Source organism: Tenrec ecaudatus, chromosome 14 (genome assembly GCF_050624435.1).
Source record: "Tenrec ecaudatus isolate mTenEca1 chromosome 14, mTenEca1.hap1, whole genome shotgun sequence".
NCBI lineage: Eukaryota > Metazoa > Chordata > Mammalia > Afrosoricida > Tenrecidae > Tenrec > Tenrec ecaudatus.
Window position 1 is genome coordinate 104,140,272 of NC_134543.1, and position 18,989 is coordinate 104,159,260.

Below are 18,989 nucleotides of genomic sequence, written 5' to 3' on the forward strand. Positions count from 1 at the left end.
ATGGTCTTTTAAAAGATATCTACAGTGTCAGCAGCCCTGTCTTCTAATCTGTTTAAGCTTGACAGGTAGAAAGTGTCAACTACATCAACTAGAAAGGAAAAATAAAAATGAAGCTCAAAATGAAGCCTGTTCCAAAATCAAGCCCAACCCACTGCTATCTCGTTGATTTCAACTCACTGTTCCTATAGGACAGTGTAAAACTGCCCCATACAGTTTCCTAGGCCACGAATCTCTCCTTATAGAAAGTCTACCTCATCTTTCTCCCACGGAGCAGCTGGTAGACTTGAACTGCCAACCTTCCAAGTGTTGTAACCACGACACCACTGAGGCTTCTTAATGAAGCCTGTTAAGTCGAAGAAAACTATAGAAATTGGTCTGAAAACTAAGTTTGAGGTAATTCATGGGCGGTGTAGCCTAGACCCAAACTCTAGTTCAAAGACACCACAGTCCACTGTGCGTATTTTTGTGTTAGGAAACAATTAGGTTTAAGCCATGTGGAGCGTATCCGAAGCCCAGCTTGGACAGGAGCTGTCCGTTGACTGTAGGCAGGCTATTTGGTTCAGACATGTGTATCAAGCAAGGGTTCTGGAGTGAGCTTGGGGAAAAGGTAGTAAGTTCTACTGGTGCTGCCACTCTTTAGGAAGTCAGATCATATTTTAATTCTCTTTCACTATTTTAAATATACTCAAGCAGATGAACATTTACACACACAATTTAGTGGCATTAAAAATTAAAAGTCATGGTAATTTAATTTTGAAAACCCAAGAGTAGCAGTGAAAAGAAATGAAGCTATATTAAATAATGCTATAATAACCAAGATGGAGGCTATCCCTACATTTAAAATAAACCAATAATGTGAATTGCATGCCAATAAACTTAATAAGAATAAACAAAAATGAATAATAATCACCATATGTAATTCCAAATACATTAGTAAAAATGAACAAATTATTTATACAACCAAGACTCCGTTGGTCTTCTAAGACTTATGATGCTCTGATTAGATTCATATTAGATTCAGGATAGAAATATATGTCTATGTCTGAAAACCAAGGTGACGATCTTGTATACAGAAAAGATATATGAGCCACCAGACAGAAGGTTTGCTTTCTTGAAAAGATTCTGAGCAATTTGAGCTGTGCATAAATTACTGTCATATAATATTTTCACAGCACTTTAAATGTATAAAATATTCCTAAGGAAAAAAATATTCCTAAGAAAATATTTATTAATTTGTTTTTTATAACTACCCTTTTGGGCACCATATTAACAAAATTCACAAAGGAATAAAATGATGGATAAGATATCCAGTATAAGATTTCAGGATTCTGAAAGTCATATACAGTGCAGGCCACTGATGTGCATTACAGGTTCTCAAATGAAGTACGGGAAACTGAAGCTGCAAAACCATTAGCTGATGAGATAAAAGGAGAAACCCTAGGATTAATTCTTGAATACAGCAGAGAGAAAGCTAATTCTAAGTGTCAACACAAATGGTGTCCTTAATCCTAGTCCATAAAGTCATTTCCACACTTAGGCCATTCTAGAAATGGACTTAATTAATGGTCTGCCAGTAAGCTTTATTCGTCTTTTATAGCTTTTATTTCTATAATTCACAAACATTTAATAAAAGTATGAATTTGATCATTTCTTACCCTGACGGATCCTTTCTTCTGTTCTCTAACTGCATCATGTTCACCTTTCTACAGAATTAGAAAATGACTTCAAGGTAAACAAGCGGCCATCTAGCTGAGAAGCAACAAAGCCTACATGGAAGAAGCATACCAGCCTGTGCGATCACGAGGTGTCGAAGGGATCAGGTATCAGGAATCATCAGAACAAAAAATCCTATCATTGTGAATGAAATGGGGAGTGCGGAGTGGAGACCCAAAGCCCATTGGTAGGCCACTGGACATCCCCTTACAGAGGGGTCTCAGGGGAGGAGCGAGCCAGTCTGGGTGCAATGTAGCAATGATGAAACATACAACTTTCCTCTAGTTCCTAAATACTTCCTCCTCCACTATCATGATTCCAATTCTACCTTAAAAATCTGGCTAGACCAGAGGATGTACACTGCTACAGATAGGAACTGGAAATCCAGGGCAGATGATCCCTTCAGGACCAGTGATGTGAGTGGCGATACTGGGAGGGTGGGCTGAAAAGGGGGAACCGATTACAAGGATCTACATGTGATCTCCTCCATGGGGGACGGACAACAGAAAAGTGGGTGAAGGAAGACGTCGACAGAGCCAGATATGACAAAATAATAATTTGTAAATTATTAAGGGCTTATGAGGGAGGGGAGAGCAGGGAGGGAGGGGAAAATGAGGAGCTGATGCCAGGGGCTTGGGTGGAGAGCGGATGTTTTAAGAATGATGAGGGCAACGAATGTACAATTGTGCTTTACACAATTGATGTATGTATGGATTGTGATAAGAGTTTTATGAGCGCCTAATAAAACAATTAAAAAAAGAAAATTACTTCAATATTTTCCATCCCTCTTATTTTTTCCTATTTTTATTAATGTCCAGTAATAAGTCTAACTAAGACTAACATTATTTTATAGCTTTGGTAAAGCAGCCTTATTATTTTACAGTAATCCTATGTTTTATACTGGGCCACACAGTGAGAGACCATGAATGGCAAACCAACTACTACAAAATAAAAACAACTCACTGACATTGAGTTGATTACAACTCATAATGACCCTATAGGGCAGGGTAGAACAGCTTCTATGGGTTTCCTAGACTGCAACTATGTACAGGAGTAGAAAGTCTCACTTTTCGCCCTGCAAAGTGGTTGGTAGTTTCGAACTGCTGATCTAGTTGTTAGCAGCCCAATGTGTAACCACCATGGCTTAAACCAACTACTACTTGTATTTAACTTACAAATTTTATTTTTATCTCATTCGAAAAAAGCCAAACTATTAAGACACGAAAAACTTTTGGAAATTCACCCCTCATACCAAAGATTCTCTTCTCAAAATGTGGTGTGCAAAATACAAACTTATATATCATTGTGCTTTACTTTTTATAAAGACAAATAATTTATGAGAGATAGAGGTAGTCAATGATGCATTGACTAAAATACAGAAACTGTGGATTATTAAAAACCTAAATTTTAACTATTCAAATCTCTTTTTTTTGTCAAGAGAAATTTATTACTAAAAATAAAGCAGCTAGTCCCCCTGCCACCTCCACTGCCCCCCTCAAATCTCTTTAGGTCATTCAAATACCACCAACGTAGATATCTTTTGCATAAAACATCTTTATACAGTAATTTGTCACTGTTCCTACTGTAATATTTAATACAAGTATTAAAAATTAAATCCAATCACTTTTATTTAATCATTTTATTATGCAGACTTTTATTTTTATAAAGTAACAGCATCCTTCAGTGGTAACATTTGACTATTATGAAGTCATACAAAGTATGGAGAATGTCCTTCTCCCCCGTTTTACCCTGACTGTTTGCTCTGACTGCATTTATGTGAGTTACTTATGCTGAAGATATTATTGTAGTTTTTTTTGGGTATGGGCAAGGGAGATGATAAGAGAGCCCAGAAGAACAGTATCTTTTACTACAAACTAAAAAAGTCGAGCAAGGTACCATGGAATCAGTTCAACTCATGGCAACTCCATGTGTTTTAGAGTAGAACTATGTTCTATAGTACTTTCATTGGCTGTGATCTTGTGGAAACAAATTACTAAGACTTTCTTCAGAGTCATCTCTGTGTGGATTCAAACTGCTCATTTTTCAATTAGTAGCTAAGCATTTAACCATTTTCACGATGAAGGGATTTTACTACAAAAATAAAAAATGCTGTCATAGAGTTGAAGCTGACTCACAGGAACCCTGGATAGAGTTTCCCAGACGCAGAGCTTTACGGGAGCAAACGGCCCAGCCCACCTTTCTCCTTTGGAAAGGCTGGTGGATTTGAACTGATAACCTGGTTATCAGTGGTTCGCAACCCAATGTTTAAGCAACCACACCAACAAGGCTCCTTGATCTTTATTGCAGAGATGAGAAAAACTGAACATCTGACCCCTATACTCACAACCTAAGTAAATAAAAAGCAAAAATTATCCATTAATAATGGTTTACTGTTATCCATTAATAATGGTTTACTATGTATCTGAAGCTACAAAACTTTTATAGGGATAAAATTTTAAAATTATAAAAATTGTAAGCAGGCCACAATACACATCTAAAAACATAAGTCCCAGGAAAGATTTGGAATGAAACAGAAATATTTATCAATTGGCCTGTGATTATAAATCTCATACATGGCTATAATAATTAATAGTAAATTTTCCTAATCCCTTCCTACTGTTTTGGAAGAAACTTTAAAGATTAAACTAATCCAACTGTCCGACATCCAGAGCCTACATTGACTTCTACTACAGCACCTGAAACACTCCAACTGTGTTCCGTTACTAGACTGAAAGCACCTGAAAGCAGTGTGGTAACTCACTGTTTATTCCTGGTATCTGCCATAGGGCCTGACAAGGAGTACATGTTGCATACATAATGAACCAACCATCGGCTGCTTGGGCTCCTTCCACAAAACCTCTCCCAAGTGACAATCCACTCTCTACTTATTTGGAAAACATCCTAAATGGTTTATCTCTACTTCCCAAGGCAGTGTTTAGTTTTTAGTCTTTCCTGACCATTCAAAACTGATTTATACTCTCAAATACAATTTCAGAGATATAATCTTATAGAAAAAAAATTTCTATAATTTTACTGACAACATAAAACAGATTAAAAACAACCACCACAAAAACAGGAATTCATGGTCAAAGGGCATCGGGCATTCCTGAGTCAATGTACATACAAATCAACTTCCCAAATCTATTTCAAGTAATCAATCAAAAGTCTTTAATCATTCCTTATCTTAAAAAGATATCTATTAATATGTTAGGTGACTCTAAGTTGAGCAAAGATTGAGTAACTCCATAAGCTTTTACATATGGGGTTCCAATATTCAGTGGAACACATCTCACTGGGAAAGTCACTTGGAACAACTATTCAAATCAGTTGGACCACTAAAATGTGGTCATTTCATTTTTCACAGTTCAAGGTCCCTCGTATTCACCTGGACAAAGTCTCTCCACTACCTGCTGCCCCACCTGTTCTCCACACTGCTGCCAACAAGTTTCTTGTTCCACAGCCTCACACATCTCAACATTACAGACCAGGGGCCTGATAACTCCACCTTTTACAGATTCATCTTTAGTCTTTTGCTTTTGTCTTAATATTTCAGGACTACTTGTTTAAATAAATACCCTGAATTCTGGTGTTTCAACCTCTGTGCCTTCATACATGCTGTTCTTTTTTCTTGATAGCCCGCCTCCCTATCCAGCAAAAGTCACTTATGTTTGAAGTCTGCCTTTATCTTCCCTGAAAGATTTTAAAAATTGTTCTACTATCTAATCTGAAAGTAATGTGTCTTCACCATGGTAACCAACAAAGGGGAAATGAAGAATTTGTAAAATAAAAACATGTAGAATCAGTCTTAGGCAGGTTTATCTGTATCTTTATTTGTCTACCTAGCCTCCCTACAATCATGTCTTTTTGTTTCAGGCCACTTTAGATGAAGGCCGTCATTGCCAACCTGATAGGATGGGGCTAATTTTATCTCAGAAGTGTACATAAAGTGCAAGACAGCAGATGCATCAAAGGTGTGAAGGAATGGAAAACAAGGGGAAAACCCCCCTACAGAATTAAGATAATGCAATCAACTGCTGCTCGGAATTTGATAGTACTGGTAATGGAATTCTATAAAGAAAGTCAGAGGGAAATTCAATGATGCAGGAGGAGTATCATAAAGAAAGCAGGCACAGATCCACGGGGTTTTGAGGGGCTGGGGGCTTTTCGCTTACCTCAGTTGAAGCCAGCTGGGGCTTGCCTTTGGCCCCCGCCACTGTCTCTGCCTGAGCTGGGACCCTGGGGGGGGTCTTGGTTTCAACACAGCCACAGTTTGCCACCTCCAGCCTTGGACCCCTGTAGGTCCACAGGAAGGGATGGGGTTCGGCTACATTATTGCTTTTGTTTCCCTCTCCTCTCTCTATCCCCCACCCCGCACAGGTATCTGGAGATACCTAAAACAGATGGAAATCGAGTTACCATACGATCCAGCAATCCCCTTACAGGGCATATCCCCAGAAGAGGCAAGAAACAAACCATGGCTAGACATCTGTGCTCCAATGTTCATTGCGGCACAGTTCACAATCGCAAGGAGCTGGAAACAACCCAAATTTCCATCAAGAGAAGAATAGATTAAAAAAAACTGTGGTACATACATACAATGTAGTAGTAAGCATCACTAAAAAGCAGCGATGAACGTATGAAGCACATCGCTGCATGGGAAGAACTGGAGGAAATCATGCGAAGTAAGCCAACCACAAAAGGACAAGTACAACATGACTCTGCTGAGGTAAGCTTTTAAAAAAAAATACAAAAGGGACATAGGGAAAAAGCTGCTGTATTCAAACATTCCTGGGGTGACGACCAGATAATATGGCAGGGACCAGACCAAATACAGGGATACACATGGTAGACAAGTAAAAAGGAGGTGGGGAAAGGAAACAAACAAACAAACATGAAATGGGTAGCGGGGGCACAGGTCACTAACCCACCCAAGGGGAGGGTATTGTTTATTTCTCCACAGGGAAAGAGGGACCAGAATTCAACCCAGTGCTCCAAGATGTGAATGTAGCATGCCGGCGTGGAGTAGGGACCAGTGGAGAGGTCTGAGGGTCCGGCCCCAATCTCAACTACTAAGTGGACATCTCCCCCTCCCCCCAGAAGAACTTATTTCAAAAGATGGCATTGAATCTGCAGCCCCAGGAGAGAGACATATCTGATCGGAGCACATAGGAGCAGATGAAGAGGGAGGAGGAGAGAGTGGAGCATATCCTGGCCCACCAGGCCGTGAGGATGATGTTCCCAATTAGAGCAGTCAGTCTACAGAGAGGACCACATGGCCGGCCCCACTAGGAGACATGATGCCCTTCACTGACCCATAGCCCTATAGGGGACAACACCAGAGACACAGTGTGGGAATTGCACCCGATCTGATCCCACCACACCGAGGAAAACACTAAGGGCGTGCAACAGAACAGCAAGGGAAGGGAGTGAAGAGGTCCCCAGGGAATGCTGAAGGTGGACTTTGGGGTCAGGGCTTCATGCCCCAACAGACTGGACTGGAAAACACTCTTAAATGCCACCAATCAATCCTTGAACTAACTACAAGCTTTCCTTTCTTCTGTGATTTTTTTTTTTTTGGTCATTGGTTTATTGTCGTTTTGTTGCATAGTGTTGCTTGGTTTTGCTCTGTCTTGTTTTTGTGTATGTTATTATGTCCACAGGTCTGTCTAAATAAAATATGTTGGATGAATAATCTGGAGGAGAAAACAACGGGACCGATAGTTCTGGGGGGACATGGGAGAGGGGAAGTTTGGGGGAAAGGTAGTGGTGTTAACACACTCAGGGACAAATCGGTGGTGAGGAGGGTGTGGGAAGCGTGGTAGGGCATGATCAAGCGTAATGTAACCAAGAGGAATTGCTGAAAGCCTGGTGGGGACTGAGCATGATAGTGGGACAGGAGGAAAGTCAAAGGAAATAGAGGAAAGAGCTGGGAGCCAAAGGGCATTTATAGAGGTCTAGATAAATACATGTACATATGCAAATATATTTATATATGAGGATAGGGAAATAGGTCTATGTGCATATATTTATAGGTTTAGTATTAAGATAGCATTCAAGTACTCCCTCAATGCAAGAATACTTTCTTCTATTAAATTAGCATTCTAAAAAAAATAAATAAATTGGCATTCTATGATGCTCACCTTTCCAACACAACCACTGAAGACAAAGTGGGTGAATAAGCAAATGTGGTGAAGAAAGCTGATGGTGCCCAGCTATCAAGATATAGCATCTGGGGGTCTTAAAGTCTTGAAGGTAAACAAGCGGCCATCCAGCTCAGAAGCAACAAAGCCCACATGGAAGAAGCACACCAGCCTGTGTGATCACAAGGTGTCAAATGGATCAGTTAACAGGCATCAAAGAACAAAAAGTCTTATCATTGTGTGCTCAGTTTGATGATATGTTCACTGAAGACAAATGGGTGCATTAGCAAATGTGGTGAAGAAAGCTGATGTTGCCTGGCTATCAAAAGATATAGCGTCTGGGGTCTTAAAGGTAAACAAGCAGCCATCTAGTTCAGAAGCAACAAATCCCACATGGAAGAAGCACGCTAGCCTGTGATCATGAGGTGTCAAATGGATCAGGTATCAGGCATCATCAGAACAAAAAATCATATCAATGTGAATTGGAGGGGTAGAGTGCGGACTGGAGACTCAAAGCCCATTTGTAGGCCACAGGACATACCCTTACAGAAGGGTCTCGGGGAGGAGAAGAGCCAGTTAGGGTGAGATGTAGCAACGATGTAACATAACTTTCCCCTAGTTCTTAAGTGCTTCCCCCGCCCCCTCCACTATCATGATCCCAATTCTACCTTGAAAGTCTGGCTAGACCAGAGGATGTACACTGGTACAGATAGGAACTGGAAACACAGGGAATCCAGGATGGATGATCCCTTCAGAACCAGTGGTGTGCGTGGCGATACTGGAAGGGTAGAGGGAGGGTGGGTTGGAAACAGGGAACTGACTACAAGGATCTACACGTGACCTCCTCCCTGGGTGACAGACAACAGAAATGTGGGTGAAGGTAGATGTCGGACAGGGTAAGACATGACAAAATAATAATGTATAAATTATCAAGGGTTCATGAGGGAGTGGGAGGTGGGAGAGAGGGGAAAAATGAGGAGCTGATGTCAGGGACTTAAGTGGAGAGCAAATGTTTTGAGAATGATGAGGGCAATGAATGTACAAATGTGCTTGACACAATGGATGTATGTATGGATTGTGGTAAAAGTTGTATGAGCCCCTACTAAAATGATTAATAAAATAAAAAAAGATTTTTAAAAAGTCAATATATAGGGCAGGAGGAAAGTCAAGGGAGATGGAGGAAAGAGCTAGGAGTCAAAGGGTCTAGACAAGACATGTACATGCAAATATATATAGAAGGATGGGGAAATAGATCTATGTGTCTATATTTATAGGTCAAGTATTAAGGTGGCGGAAGGACCTTGGGCCTCTACTCAAACACTCCCTCAATGCATGAATACCTTCTTTTATTAAATTGGAACTCTATGATGCTCACTCTCCCGACACAACGGCTGGAGCCAAAGTGGGTGAACAAGTAAATGTGGTGAAGAAAGCTGATGGTGCCCGGCTATCAAAAGAGATAGTGACTGGGGTCTTAAAGGCTTGAAGATAAACAAGCGGCCATCTAGCTCAGAAGCAACAAAGTCCACATGGAAGAACACACCAGCCTGTGTGATCGAGTGGTCCCAAAGGGATCAGTTACCAGGCATCAAAGAACAAAAAATCATATCATTGACTGCACACCTCCATGATAGGATCGCTGAAGACAAATGGGTGCATAAGCAAATGTGGTGAAGAAAGCTGATGGTGCCCGGCTATCAAAAGAGATAGTGTCTGGGGTCTTAAAGGCTTGAAGGTGAACAAGCGGCCATCTAGCTCAGAAGCAAATATGCCCACATGGAAGAAGCACACCGGCCAGTGCGATCACGAGGTGCCCAAGGGACCAGGTATAAGGCATCATGCAAAAAAAAAAAGAAAAAGATATAAGTGTGTGTATGTATGTGTATATATGTGTATGTGTATATATGTATATATATATCATATTAAATGAAGGGGGAAGTGCAGAGTGGAGACCCAAGGCCCAAGTGTCGACCAATGGAGATCCCCTCATAGAGGGGTTTAGGAGAGGAGATGGGTTAATTAGGGTGTGAGGTAGTATCGATGAAGAACACAGCTTTCCCCCAGATCCTGGATGCTTCCTCCCCCCAACTACCATGATCCGAATTCTACCTTGCAGTGCTGGACAGGACAGAGGCTGTACACTGGTGCATATGAGGGTTGGAGGTACAGGGAATCCAGGGTGGATGATACCTTCAGGACCAAGGGTGTGAGGGACGATGCTGGGAGAGTGGAGGGTGAGTGGGTTGGAAAGGGGGAACTGATTACAAGGATCCACATGTGACCTCTTCCCTGTGAGAGGGACAGCAGAGAAGGGGGGAAGGGAGACTCCGGATAGGGCAAGATATGACAAAATAACGATGTATAAATTACCAAGGGCATATGAGGGAGGGGGGAATGGGGAGGGAGGGGGAAAAAAAAAGAGGACCTGATGCAAGGGGCTTAAGTGGAGAGCAAATGCCTTGAGAATGATTGGGGCAGGGAATGTATGGATGTGCTTTATACAATTGATGTATGTATATGTATGGATTGTGGTAAGAGTTGTATGAGTCCTTAATAAAATGTAAAAGAAGAAAAGAAAAAAATGATTAGGGCAAACTCTGTACAGATGTGCTTTATAAAATTGATGTATGTATATGTATGAACTGTGAAAAGAATTGTATGAGCCCCAATAAATTGTTAAAAAAAAAAAAGGTTCAAAGTAAAAAAAAAAGAAAGAGAATGTCCTGCTCCTCTTTCTTCTGCTCAAGGAGTCCCAGTCTCTCAGGATGTGTTGGTCTCCTAATCACCAAGTCAGTGGCACAAATCAACCAGCCACTCTTTGAAAGATCTATGAAACTACCTGCTCTGTAAAGCTCTGCAGTCTTGGAAAGCCCAAGAAGCAGTTACTCAGTACTACAGGGTTGCTGTGAGTCAAAATTGACTCGACGGCAGTGAGTTTAGCTTGGTTTTTCCCTAAGAAATAAGTCAATTGGAAAGTTCTTCAGTATGTTAATAATCTCCTAGTAGAAGGAACAAAATAGAGTCTAGTTCATCAGCTCTCGGATTTCATGAACCATCCCATGGCTCCTGAAGCTTGGTGCCCTCGGTGCAAAAGAGGGTAACAATACTCGCTCTACTTATTCCATCGAGTTGATTTCAGGAACAAGTATGGGAGCATTCTGTAAAACACAAAGAAATGTGGTGTGGTAGCTAGCTTCTAAGACAGCCTCCAATGATCCCAGCCTCCTGATCCTCACAGCCTTGAATAATCTTCTCTCGCGTCACACTGGCATTGGCCCACATGACCAACAGACTATGGCAGAAGTAATAGTATGTTACTACTGTGATTAGGCTGTTCAACACATGGTGGCATTTGCTGCAGGGAGCAAAACCTCTTCTCTTGTCTCTTGACTCCCTCTTCATTCATTATGGGAAAGCCAATTGTCACATAAACTTAGTGAGAAACCAAAGCCTCTGGTCAACAGCCAGTGAAGAACTGAGGCCTCCTACTCTGTGGGTAAATGATCTTGGAAGTGTGTCTTTTTGTCCCAGTCAAACTTTAAGATGATTTCAACTCCAGCTGACACAGCTTGATTAAAACTTTGTTAGATATTCTGAGATAGAAACCTCCTAAGCCGCTCCCACATTCTGAACCTTCAGAAACTTTGTTAAATAATGTTCTTCGTTTTGTTTTGTTTTAAGTTGCTAAGATTGAGGTAATCTGTTATACAATTGGTACTATTAGGAGCCCTGGTGGGTTACCATTAGGCTGCTAAGTGCAAGGTCAGAAGTTTGAAACCTCCAGCCAATCCTCAGGAGAAAGGTGGGCTTTTTATTTCCGTAAAGAGTTAGAGGTTGGGAAACTCATAGGGGCAGTTCTACCCTGTTCTATAGTGTCACTACGAGTCAGCATCAACTTCATGGCAGTGAGTTTGGTTTTCGGCAGTATTATTATCCAAACGTTATCCCGAGTTTAAAAATAATATAAAAATAAAGCACTAGCTTTTGAAAGGACTATCGATTATTGTTGTTAGGTGCTGTCCTGTCTGTTCTGACTCATAGCAACCCTATGTACAAAAGGATCATCTAGGACCAAGAAACGACGTGGTACAAGCAGCTTCCCTATTCTGCCACATCAGTGTTTAGGGCTATCAACAGCGATCACTCCCATCACATAAAATACAGCGTTCTTTCCCATAGCCACTATGATCCTGGGCTAATATACTATTTTTGAAATCAGTTTAAGTTCTTTTCTTTTTTCCCATCTATACTTGTTCATTTATGCTAGTTTCATTGTGTATTTCTTTTGTGAGGTAAAATGTGATATTTAACTTCTTGTTCACAAATGTTGCTGGGCACCTTTTTAGAAAGTATCGACATTAGGCCAATTTCATCAATGTAGGGTTGGGGTGGGGTGGGGGAGAAAAGGGAGTGAGATGCTCTAATTTTCCAAAATAATCCCAAACTAATTTCTTTTCAATCTAGCAAATGGATCCACCTTTCAAACCACTATCTAAAAATCAAGTAAACACTATTTTCAGTGATTTCATATATATGGATAAGGAAAGTTCTAAACAAGGTTCAAAGGTCTAAAATAAGAAATGAAGAGAACTTTCTGACTGAGGCCCAACAGGTAGTCCTGAATAAATGAGAGAAAAGTGTAGAACAAACCTTAAAATCTTTTTAAAAGATCAGGATTACCCCCAACACTATTCCCTGAGTTACCTTTTATACTCAGAACTTTGAAAAAATGACTTCCAGGGGTCACTTTCCAACTAAATAACCAATTGACTCATAAAATAAACAATATCACTCATGAATATTGTGCTACTTTTACACGAATGCGCAGAGACAAGGAGGCTTCAGAAAGTTCACAGAAAAATTCCGTGTCTCTTACTTCTATTTTCCCACAAACGTGAAACCCGTGTATATAAAAAATCATTTAGTTGTGATGAAAGAGACAAAGCAAAGGTGAGAAGTTAGGTGTGTAGATAGGGTCTGGCCGGGAAGCAAGACGAACAGAAGTGGAACAACTAAAATGGAAATGAGAATGTTGATGCAATCTGAAAAACCTCAACAATGTCACTGAACATTGTGTATAACAACAACAACAACAACAACAACAACAAAATAACCCAAACTCACTGCCACTGTGGATTTCCCAGACTGTTACTCTCTATAGTAGTAGAAAGCTCCATCTTTCTCCCATGAAACCACTGGTGGTTTGGAACTGCTGAGGAACTTACAGTATTAGCAGCCCAATGCATAACCACTGTGCTACCAGAGCTCCTTTGAATAATTAATATAGAAATTGTTAAATGAGAACCTAATTTGCTTGATAAACTTTCACCAAAATCTCAATAAAAATATGTTTAAAGGAAATTAAGAGAATCCGTCACCCCTTACCTGTCAGCTTGTCATACTATGGTGGCTTGTATGTTGCTTTGAGGCTCTAACTAGTGACTATGCAAAGGCATTGTGTAACTCATACAATCTATGGGTAGCCTTGAGAAGAATGGGCATTCCTGAACACTTGATTGTCTCATGCAGAACCTGTACATGGTTCGAGAGGCGGTTGTACAAACAGAACAAGGGAATTATGCATGGTTTAAAACCAGGAAAGATGTGCACCAGGGTTGTATCCTCTCAGCATACTTAATTATATGTATGCTGAGCAAACAATAAGAGAAGTTGCGCTATACAAAGAAGATGGTGGGTGGAATAAGGACTGGAGAAAGGTTTATTGACAACCTTTACTATGCAGATGACACAACTTTGGTTGCTGCAAGTGAGGACTTGAAGCACTTGCTGAGACAGGTCAAGGAGTGCAACCTACAGTATGAATTACAACTCAATGTAAAGAAATACAATATCCTCACAATTGGACCAATATGTAACATCATGAGGCTCAGAGAAAAGATTGAAGATGTCAAGGATTTTGCCTTCCTTGGAAGGCAATATTCATGGAATCAATATTCATGGAAGCAGTAGTCAAGAGATCGAAAGACATATTGCATTAGGTAAATCTGCTGCACAAAACCTCTTTAAAATGTTGAACAGCAAAGATGTTACTTTGAGGACTAAGGTGCGGCTGCCCCAAACCATGGTTTCGTTTCCTTTTTCTCGTATTTTCAATTGCCTTATATGCATGTGAAAGTTGGACACTGCATAAGGAAGACGGAAGAATCAATCATTTGAATGACGGTGCTGTGAATATTGAAAGTACCATGACTGCCTAGAGAATAAAACCAACCTGTCCTGGAAGTGCAGACAGAATGTCGCTTAGAAGCAAGGGCGTACTATGGGCATGTTATCAGGAGAGACCAGTCTTTTGTGAAGTCGAGGGGAGGAGAAAAAGAAGGACCCTCAGCAAAATGGACTGACACAGTGGCTGCATTAATGGGCTCCAATGTAACAACAATTGTGAGATGGTGTGATGTTCTGTTGCACGCAGGACCATGATGAGTCTGAACTGACTTGATGGCACCTAACAACGAGAACAAAAGATTAAGAAGCATGCTTGAAGTTCTCATGCTAATTTAACATGCCAATTCTACCAAACTCTGCCATCTCGTCAATGCCGACACATAGTGACTCCAAAGGACAGAGTAGAACTGCTTCCGTGAGAGTCTGCGATTGTAATTCTTTCGGAGAGCAGAAAGCCTGTCTTTCTCCCACAGAGCAGCTGGTGGTTTTGAACTGCTGATCCTGCAGTTAGCAGGCCAACGTGTAACCACCAGGGTCACTGCAAACTCAATAGGGGTAGGTAAAAAGTATTGCTACTAGGAATCCAGTTCATATATGCATGAATTTATTCCAAACAAAAACATGTTTAAACATATCTCTATGACCAGCAGATAAATTTTCTCAGTAACACATTTATCACACTGGGTTATATATTCTTAAAAAGGCCCAATCTAAACAGTGGCTTCTAAGAGGATCTACTGGGTATAGTTAAATTCAAGGCAGAGAGATTAGCACCAAAGGTTACTAATCTTCATAGATTTTCTCAAGAAACACAGGATGATGATCACCGGGATTTAATATGAAGAAGTTTCAAGAAAATGGAAAATTTTACTGGTGAGAAAAAAGCCAGCAAAATTACGCTAAGGAAATTTTTTCCATCTGGACAACACATCTACTCATTCTTCAAGGGTAACAAGAGTTTTCCTATGAAAATTTCATAGGGGTACCTTACCCCATCCACCCTCCAACCCTTGATCTTGTCCCTTCAGACTTTTTTGTTCTCCAAACTCAAAGAACAATTTAAAAGATCATTAATTGAATCCCACAGGGTGTAACTCAAAGAGCACAGACTTCTTTGGAACAGGGTTAGAGAGATGGAAACTATGCCTTCAGAAGTTTATTGGACGAGACAGAGAGGATACTGAGAAACAACAGCTTCACCTTTTGACATCTGTTTAACAATAAAGGTTTTTATTATTTTGCAGCAATCCTTTTTGACTCACCTTTGTATTAGTAATAAATAGCCCTGACATATTTTCGAATGTCAGCTCATTTTCCCTGCATAGCATCAGAAAAAAAAACCAAAACAAACAAGTCCAATTGAAAAAGATACCAACACACTCAGTTTCCAGCCAGAGCATGACTCATTGTAAAATATTCCCGTAGATGGTCATATGGCTTATTACATTATCTAAGCTAGAGTATTACAGAAGGGACCTAGACAGAGGCCCCTTGGCAACATTTTCAATTGTCTCTGTTTTTAGTCAGAAAAGCAAAAACTTCTCTTTTGAAAAAGAAAACTCTAAATTTGAGCTTCAAGAAGAGAATAAAAATAAATATATAATTTTCATCCATTGGTCAAACTTTCTGGGTCAAGAACAAGAAAATAAAGGATATGAGGAGGCTTTTAATGCCTTAGAAATAAGTATACAAGTGATACATCTATTTCAGTAGTGAACAGTAAGAATATTTTAGAAGTTTATCTGCAAATAAGGTAAAATATTATTATTTTAAATCATTTTATTAGGGGTTTGTACAACTCTTATCACAATCCATCCATCCATCCATTGTCAAGCATATTTGTACATTTTTTACCATCATCATTCTCAAAACATTTTCTTTCCACTTGAGCCCTTAGTATCAGCTCCTCATGTTTTCCCCTCCCTCTCCCATCCTCTCTCCCTCATGAACCCATGATAAGTTATAAATTATTTTGTCATGTCTTACACCAGGGATCCTCAAGCATTTTAAACAGAGGGCCAGTTATCTGTCCCTGAGAATCGTTGGAGGACTGGACTATAGTTAAAAAAAAAAACCAACTAAGAACAAATTCCTATGCACACTGTACATATCTTATTTTGAATTAAAAAACAAAATGGGGCAAAAACACCCCACGGGCCGGATAAATGTCCTCGGCAGGCCGCATGTGGCCCACAGGCAGTAGTTTGAGGACGCCTGTCTTACTCTGTCTGATGTCTCCCTCTACCCACTTTCCTGTTGTCTGTCCCCCAGGGAGGGGGTTATATGTAAATCATTGTGGAGGGAAAAAGTTTAATACCAAATAGAAAACTGAAAGACATTACAGACAATGTAAAGAGCACCATGAAAAAATATTTGCAGACATGACAGTATTGATGGGAGAGGACAAAAAACAACAAGGCAAGAGAAATGGAGCAAAGCCTTTGGGAAATCCTTTCTAAAAGGAGGCAACCCAGATGCTGCAGGGACAGGCTTAGGCAACAGCTAGTGCAACACATATCAGAGTCAAAGAGAAGACTACAGGAAAGCGAGGAAGAGGGATACAAGACAATGTGGAGAAGAAGGCCTGTGGGAGGAGGGGCGGAATGAGTTGGACCTCCGTCTAGTCCACATGGTTCCTTTATACAAGTTGGGAAAGGATGCCCCTCGATGAGGGGACATCAAGATGCCGAGTTTGGCAAGCTACGTCTGGGCTAGAGCTTTAAACCTAACTTGTTCCCTTTGTACAGTGAACAACCTGCATAACTGAACAAAGAAATCCTGGGAACAGAAGAAAAACTACCAGCTTTTGGAAGAAGCAGGTAGGCTTTTATTTCCCTAAAGTACAGATAAATTCTTACAGAGCTGTTTTTGCAAATTGAAAACCCGCTGGCATCTTAATGATTTGCACCTGCATTTAAAATTATGTTCTAATGGAAACATTTCAACTGGGAACAAAATGGAATTTCTGGCTAGCTGGAAGGGAGGAGTGCTATATTATAAGGAATGTAAAGAAAGCTGTCATCTACTACTCATCATGTAAGGACATATGTATCTGCTGGCGTCCAAGATCTGTGTCCACAGCTCCTTACTACCGAGAGGCTTTTCAGAGCTTTTGCTCACAAAGGCACAGCGAGCATCACTATTTAAAAAAAAAATCACTTTACTGGGGGCTCGTACAACTCTTAACACAATCCATACATCCATCCATTGTGTCAAGCACATTTGTACATTTGTTGCCCTGATCATTCTCAAAACATTTGCTTTCTAATTGAGCCCTTGGTATCAACTCATTTTTTTCTGTTCCCTCCCCCCCTATCCCTCCCTCCCAACCCCTTGATAATTTATAAATTATTTTTTCATGTCTTACACATTGTCCGATGCCTCCCTTCACCCACTTTTCTTTTTTTTTTTTTCACCCACTTTTCTGTTGTCGTTCCCCAAGGAGGGAGTTATATGTAGATCACTGTGATAGGTTCCCCCTTCCCTCCTGATAAGAGACTAAAGGTAAACAGTGGTGCTTCTTCTGTTTAAAGTCCCTCTGCAGAAGTGATGTATCACAGCTGCCTTTGACTGCTTATCAAACGTAAATTCCTGGGTTGGCTCTCCCCTAGACCTATTGATGCAGAAGTTTTGGAAGTGACACCTGGGACTCTGCATTTCACATGATGGCCACCAAAGCTGGAAAACTACCACTTTACAGGACTAAAAAAATTAAAAAATCTGGGTTAAGAAAGGGAATAAAAGGATTGGTCCTAAAAAATGTGCAATATAAAGTGTAAACCATAAACAGTTAACTAGATGCCTTCCTTATCAAATTATGGTGCAGATAAAAAACTCTGTAATTAAGAGATATCTTTAAATAACAAAAACATATCACACACAATGCACAAAGACATATCTCATTCTTGTGGCCTAATTGTAAATATTATGAAATTAGGTTGTCATGACATTTTGTATATCAAGTTGCTATAATAAAAGGAAACTTAAAAAAATACATATTGAGGGATGACGACAGAATTTAGTTCAAATGTCTCCCTGTGCCCATTGGTCAAATTTAGCTTTCCATAGAAGAATAGTAGTTGATCAACTCTAAGTATTTTTTTAGGAGCACGCTTGAGCGGATAAGAGAGTAAGGACATGAACAAATCCCTTACCGCTGTGAGGGGTCCTTCTGCTTGTGCCTCCAATGGGCTTGTGGACGTTGCTGCAATAAACTGACTCACAATTCCAGTCTGGAGTCCCAGTCTATCTGTGTATTGTTCTGAAGTAGCAGTGGCAGGGCAATCTCCCAATAGTGCTAAGAGCACACCTGAGGTTTCCTTCTTTAAATGATCATTTTCTTCCCAAGGACATAATCTGAGCTTTTCACCTTGAGGCGATTCTTCCAGGACTCGAAGCACTTCAGGTTCCTCATCAGAAGGGCTCCCAGTTGTTTTATGCCCTAAAGCCTCATTTGTCCTAAAATCTCGAAGGTCTTGTTCCTTGTCCACAATCACCCATTCTTTGGAATCCACCTCCTGCTTGCAGGAGCTCAGGTTGACTGCTATAAATCCATTGCTACCAGCACCATCTGCCTGCTCAGGAGTGTTAGCAGAAGCAGGCTTGGAAGCATCTGGAAGATATTCTTCATCATAATGCCAGATGTGGTCTATATGGGATGCAGCAGGAACACAAGGCTTATGAAGCAGAGCAGGGAGAGTAGATTCCTTTCCAGCACTGGAATCTTTCTGCATCTTCTCCAGGCTTAAAGAAATGGAGAGAAGTTACTCAACTATCCTTAGAAAATGTCTAGTCCATAACCTACAGGGCTCTACACAGACTAAAATTCACACAGAGAAAAGAGACTAAAGTCAGACTTTAAGAAAAAGTTCCCCAGGTTGATGATGCTCTTTCCCACCTGCCATCATCTTGCTCTGACAGCTAACGCCCAAGGGAGGAAGATGTCTCTCC

At 40.5% G+C, this 18,989-nt stretch overlaps 1 protein-coding gene across 2 annotated transcripts in view; it reads right to left on the reverse strand.

The window, feature by feature from the left end:
- TTBK2 (tau tubulin kinase 2) overlaps positions 1-18,989 on the reverse strand; it is a 174,373-nt gene that overhangs the window by 14,522 nt on the left and 140,862 nt on the right. For both annotated transcript variants that reach the window (XM_075532131.1, XM_075532132.1), the window contains one exon: positions 18,194-18,782. In XM_075532131.1, coding sequence (XP_075388246.1) covers positions 18,194-18,782 — 589 coding nt within the window. The remainder of the gene's footprint in view (positions 1-18,193; positions 18,783-18,989) is intronic.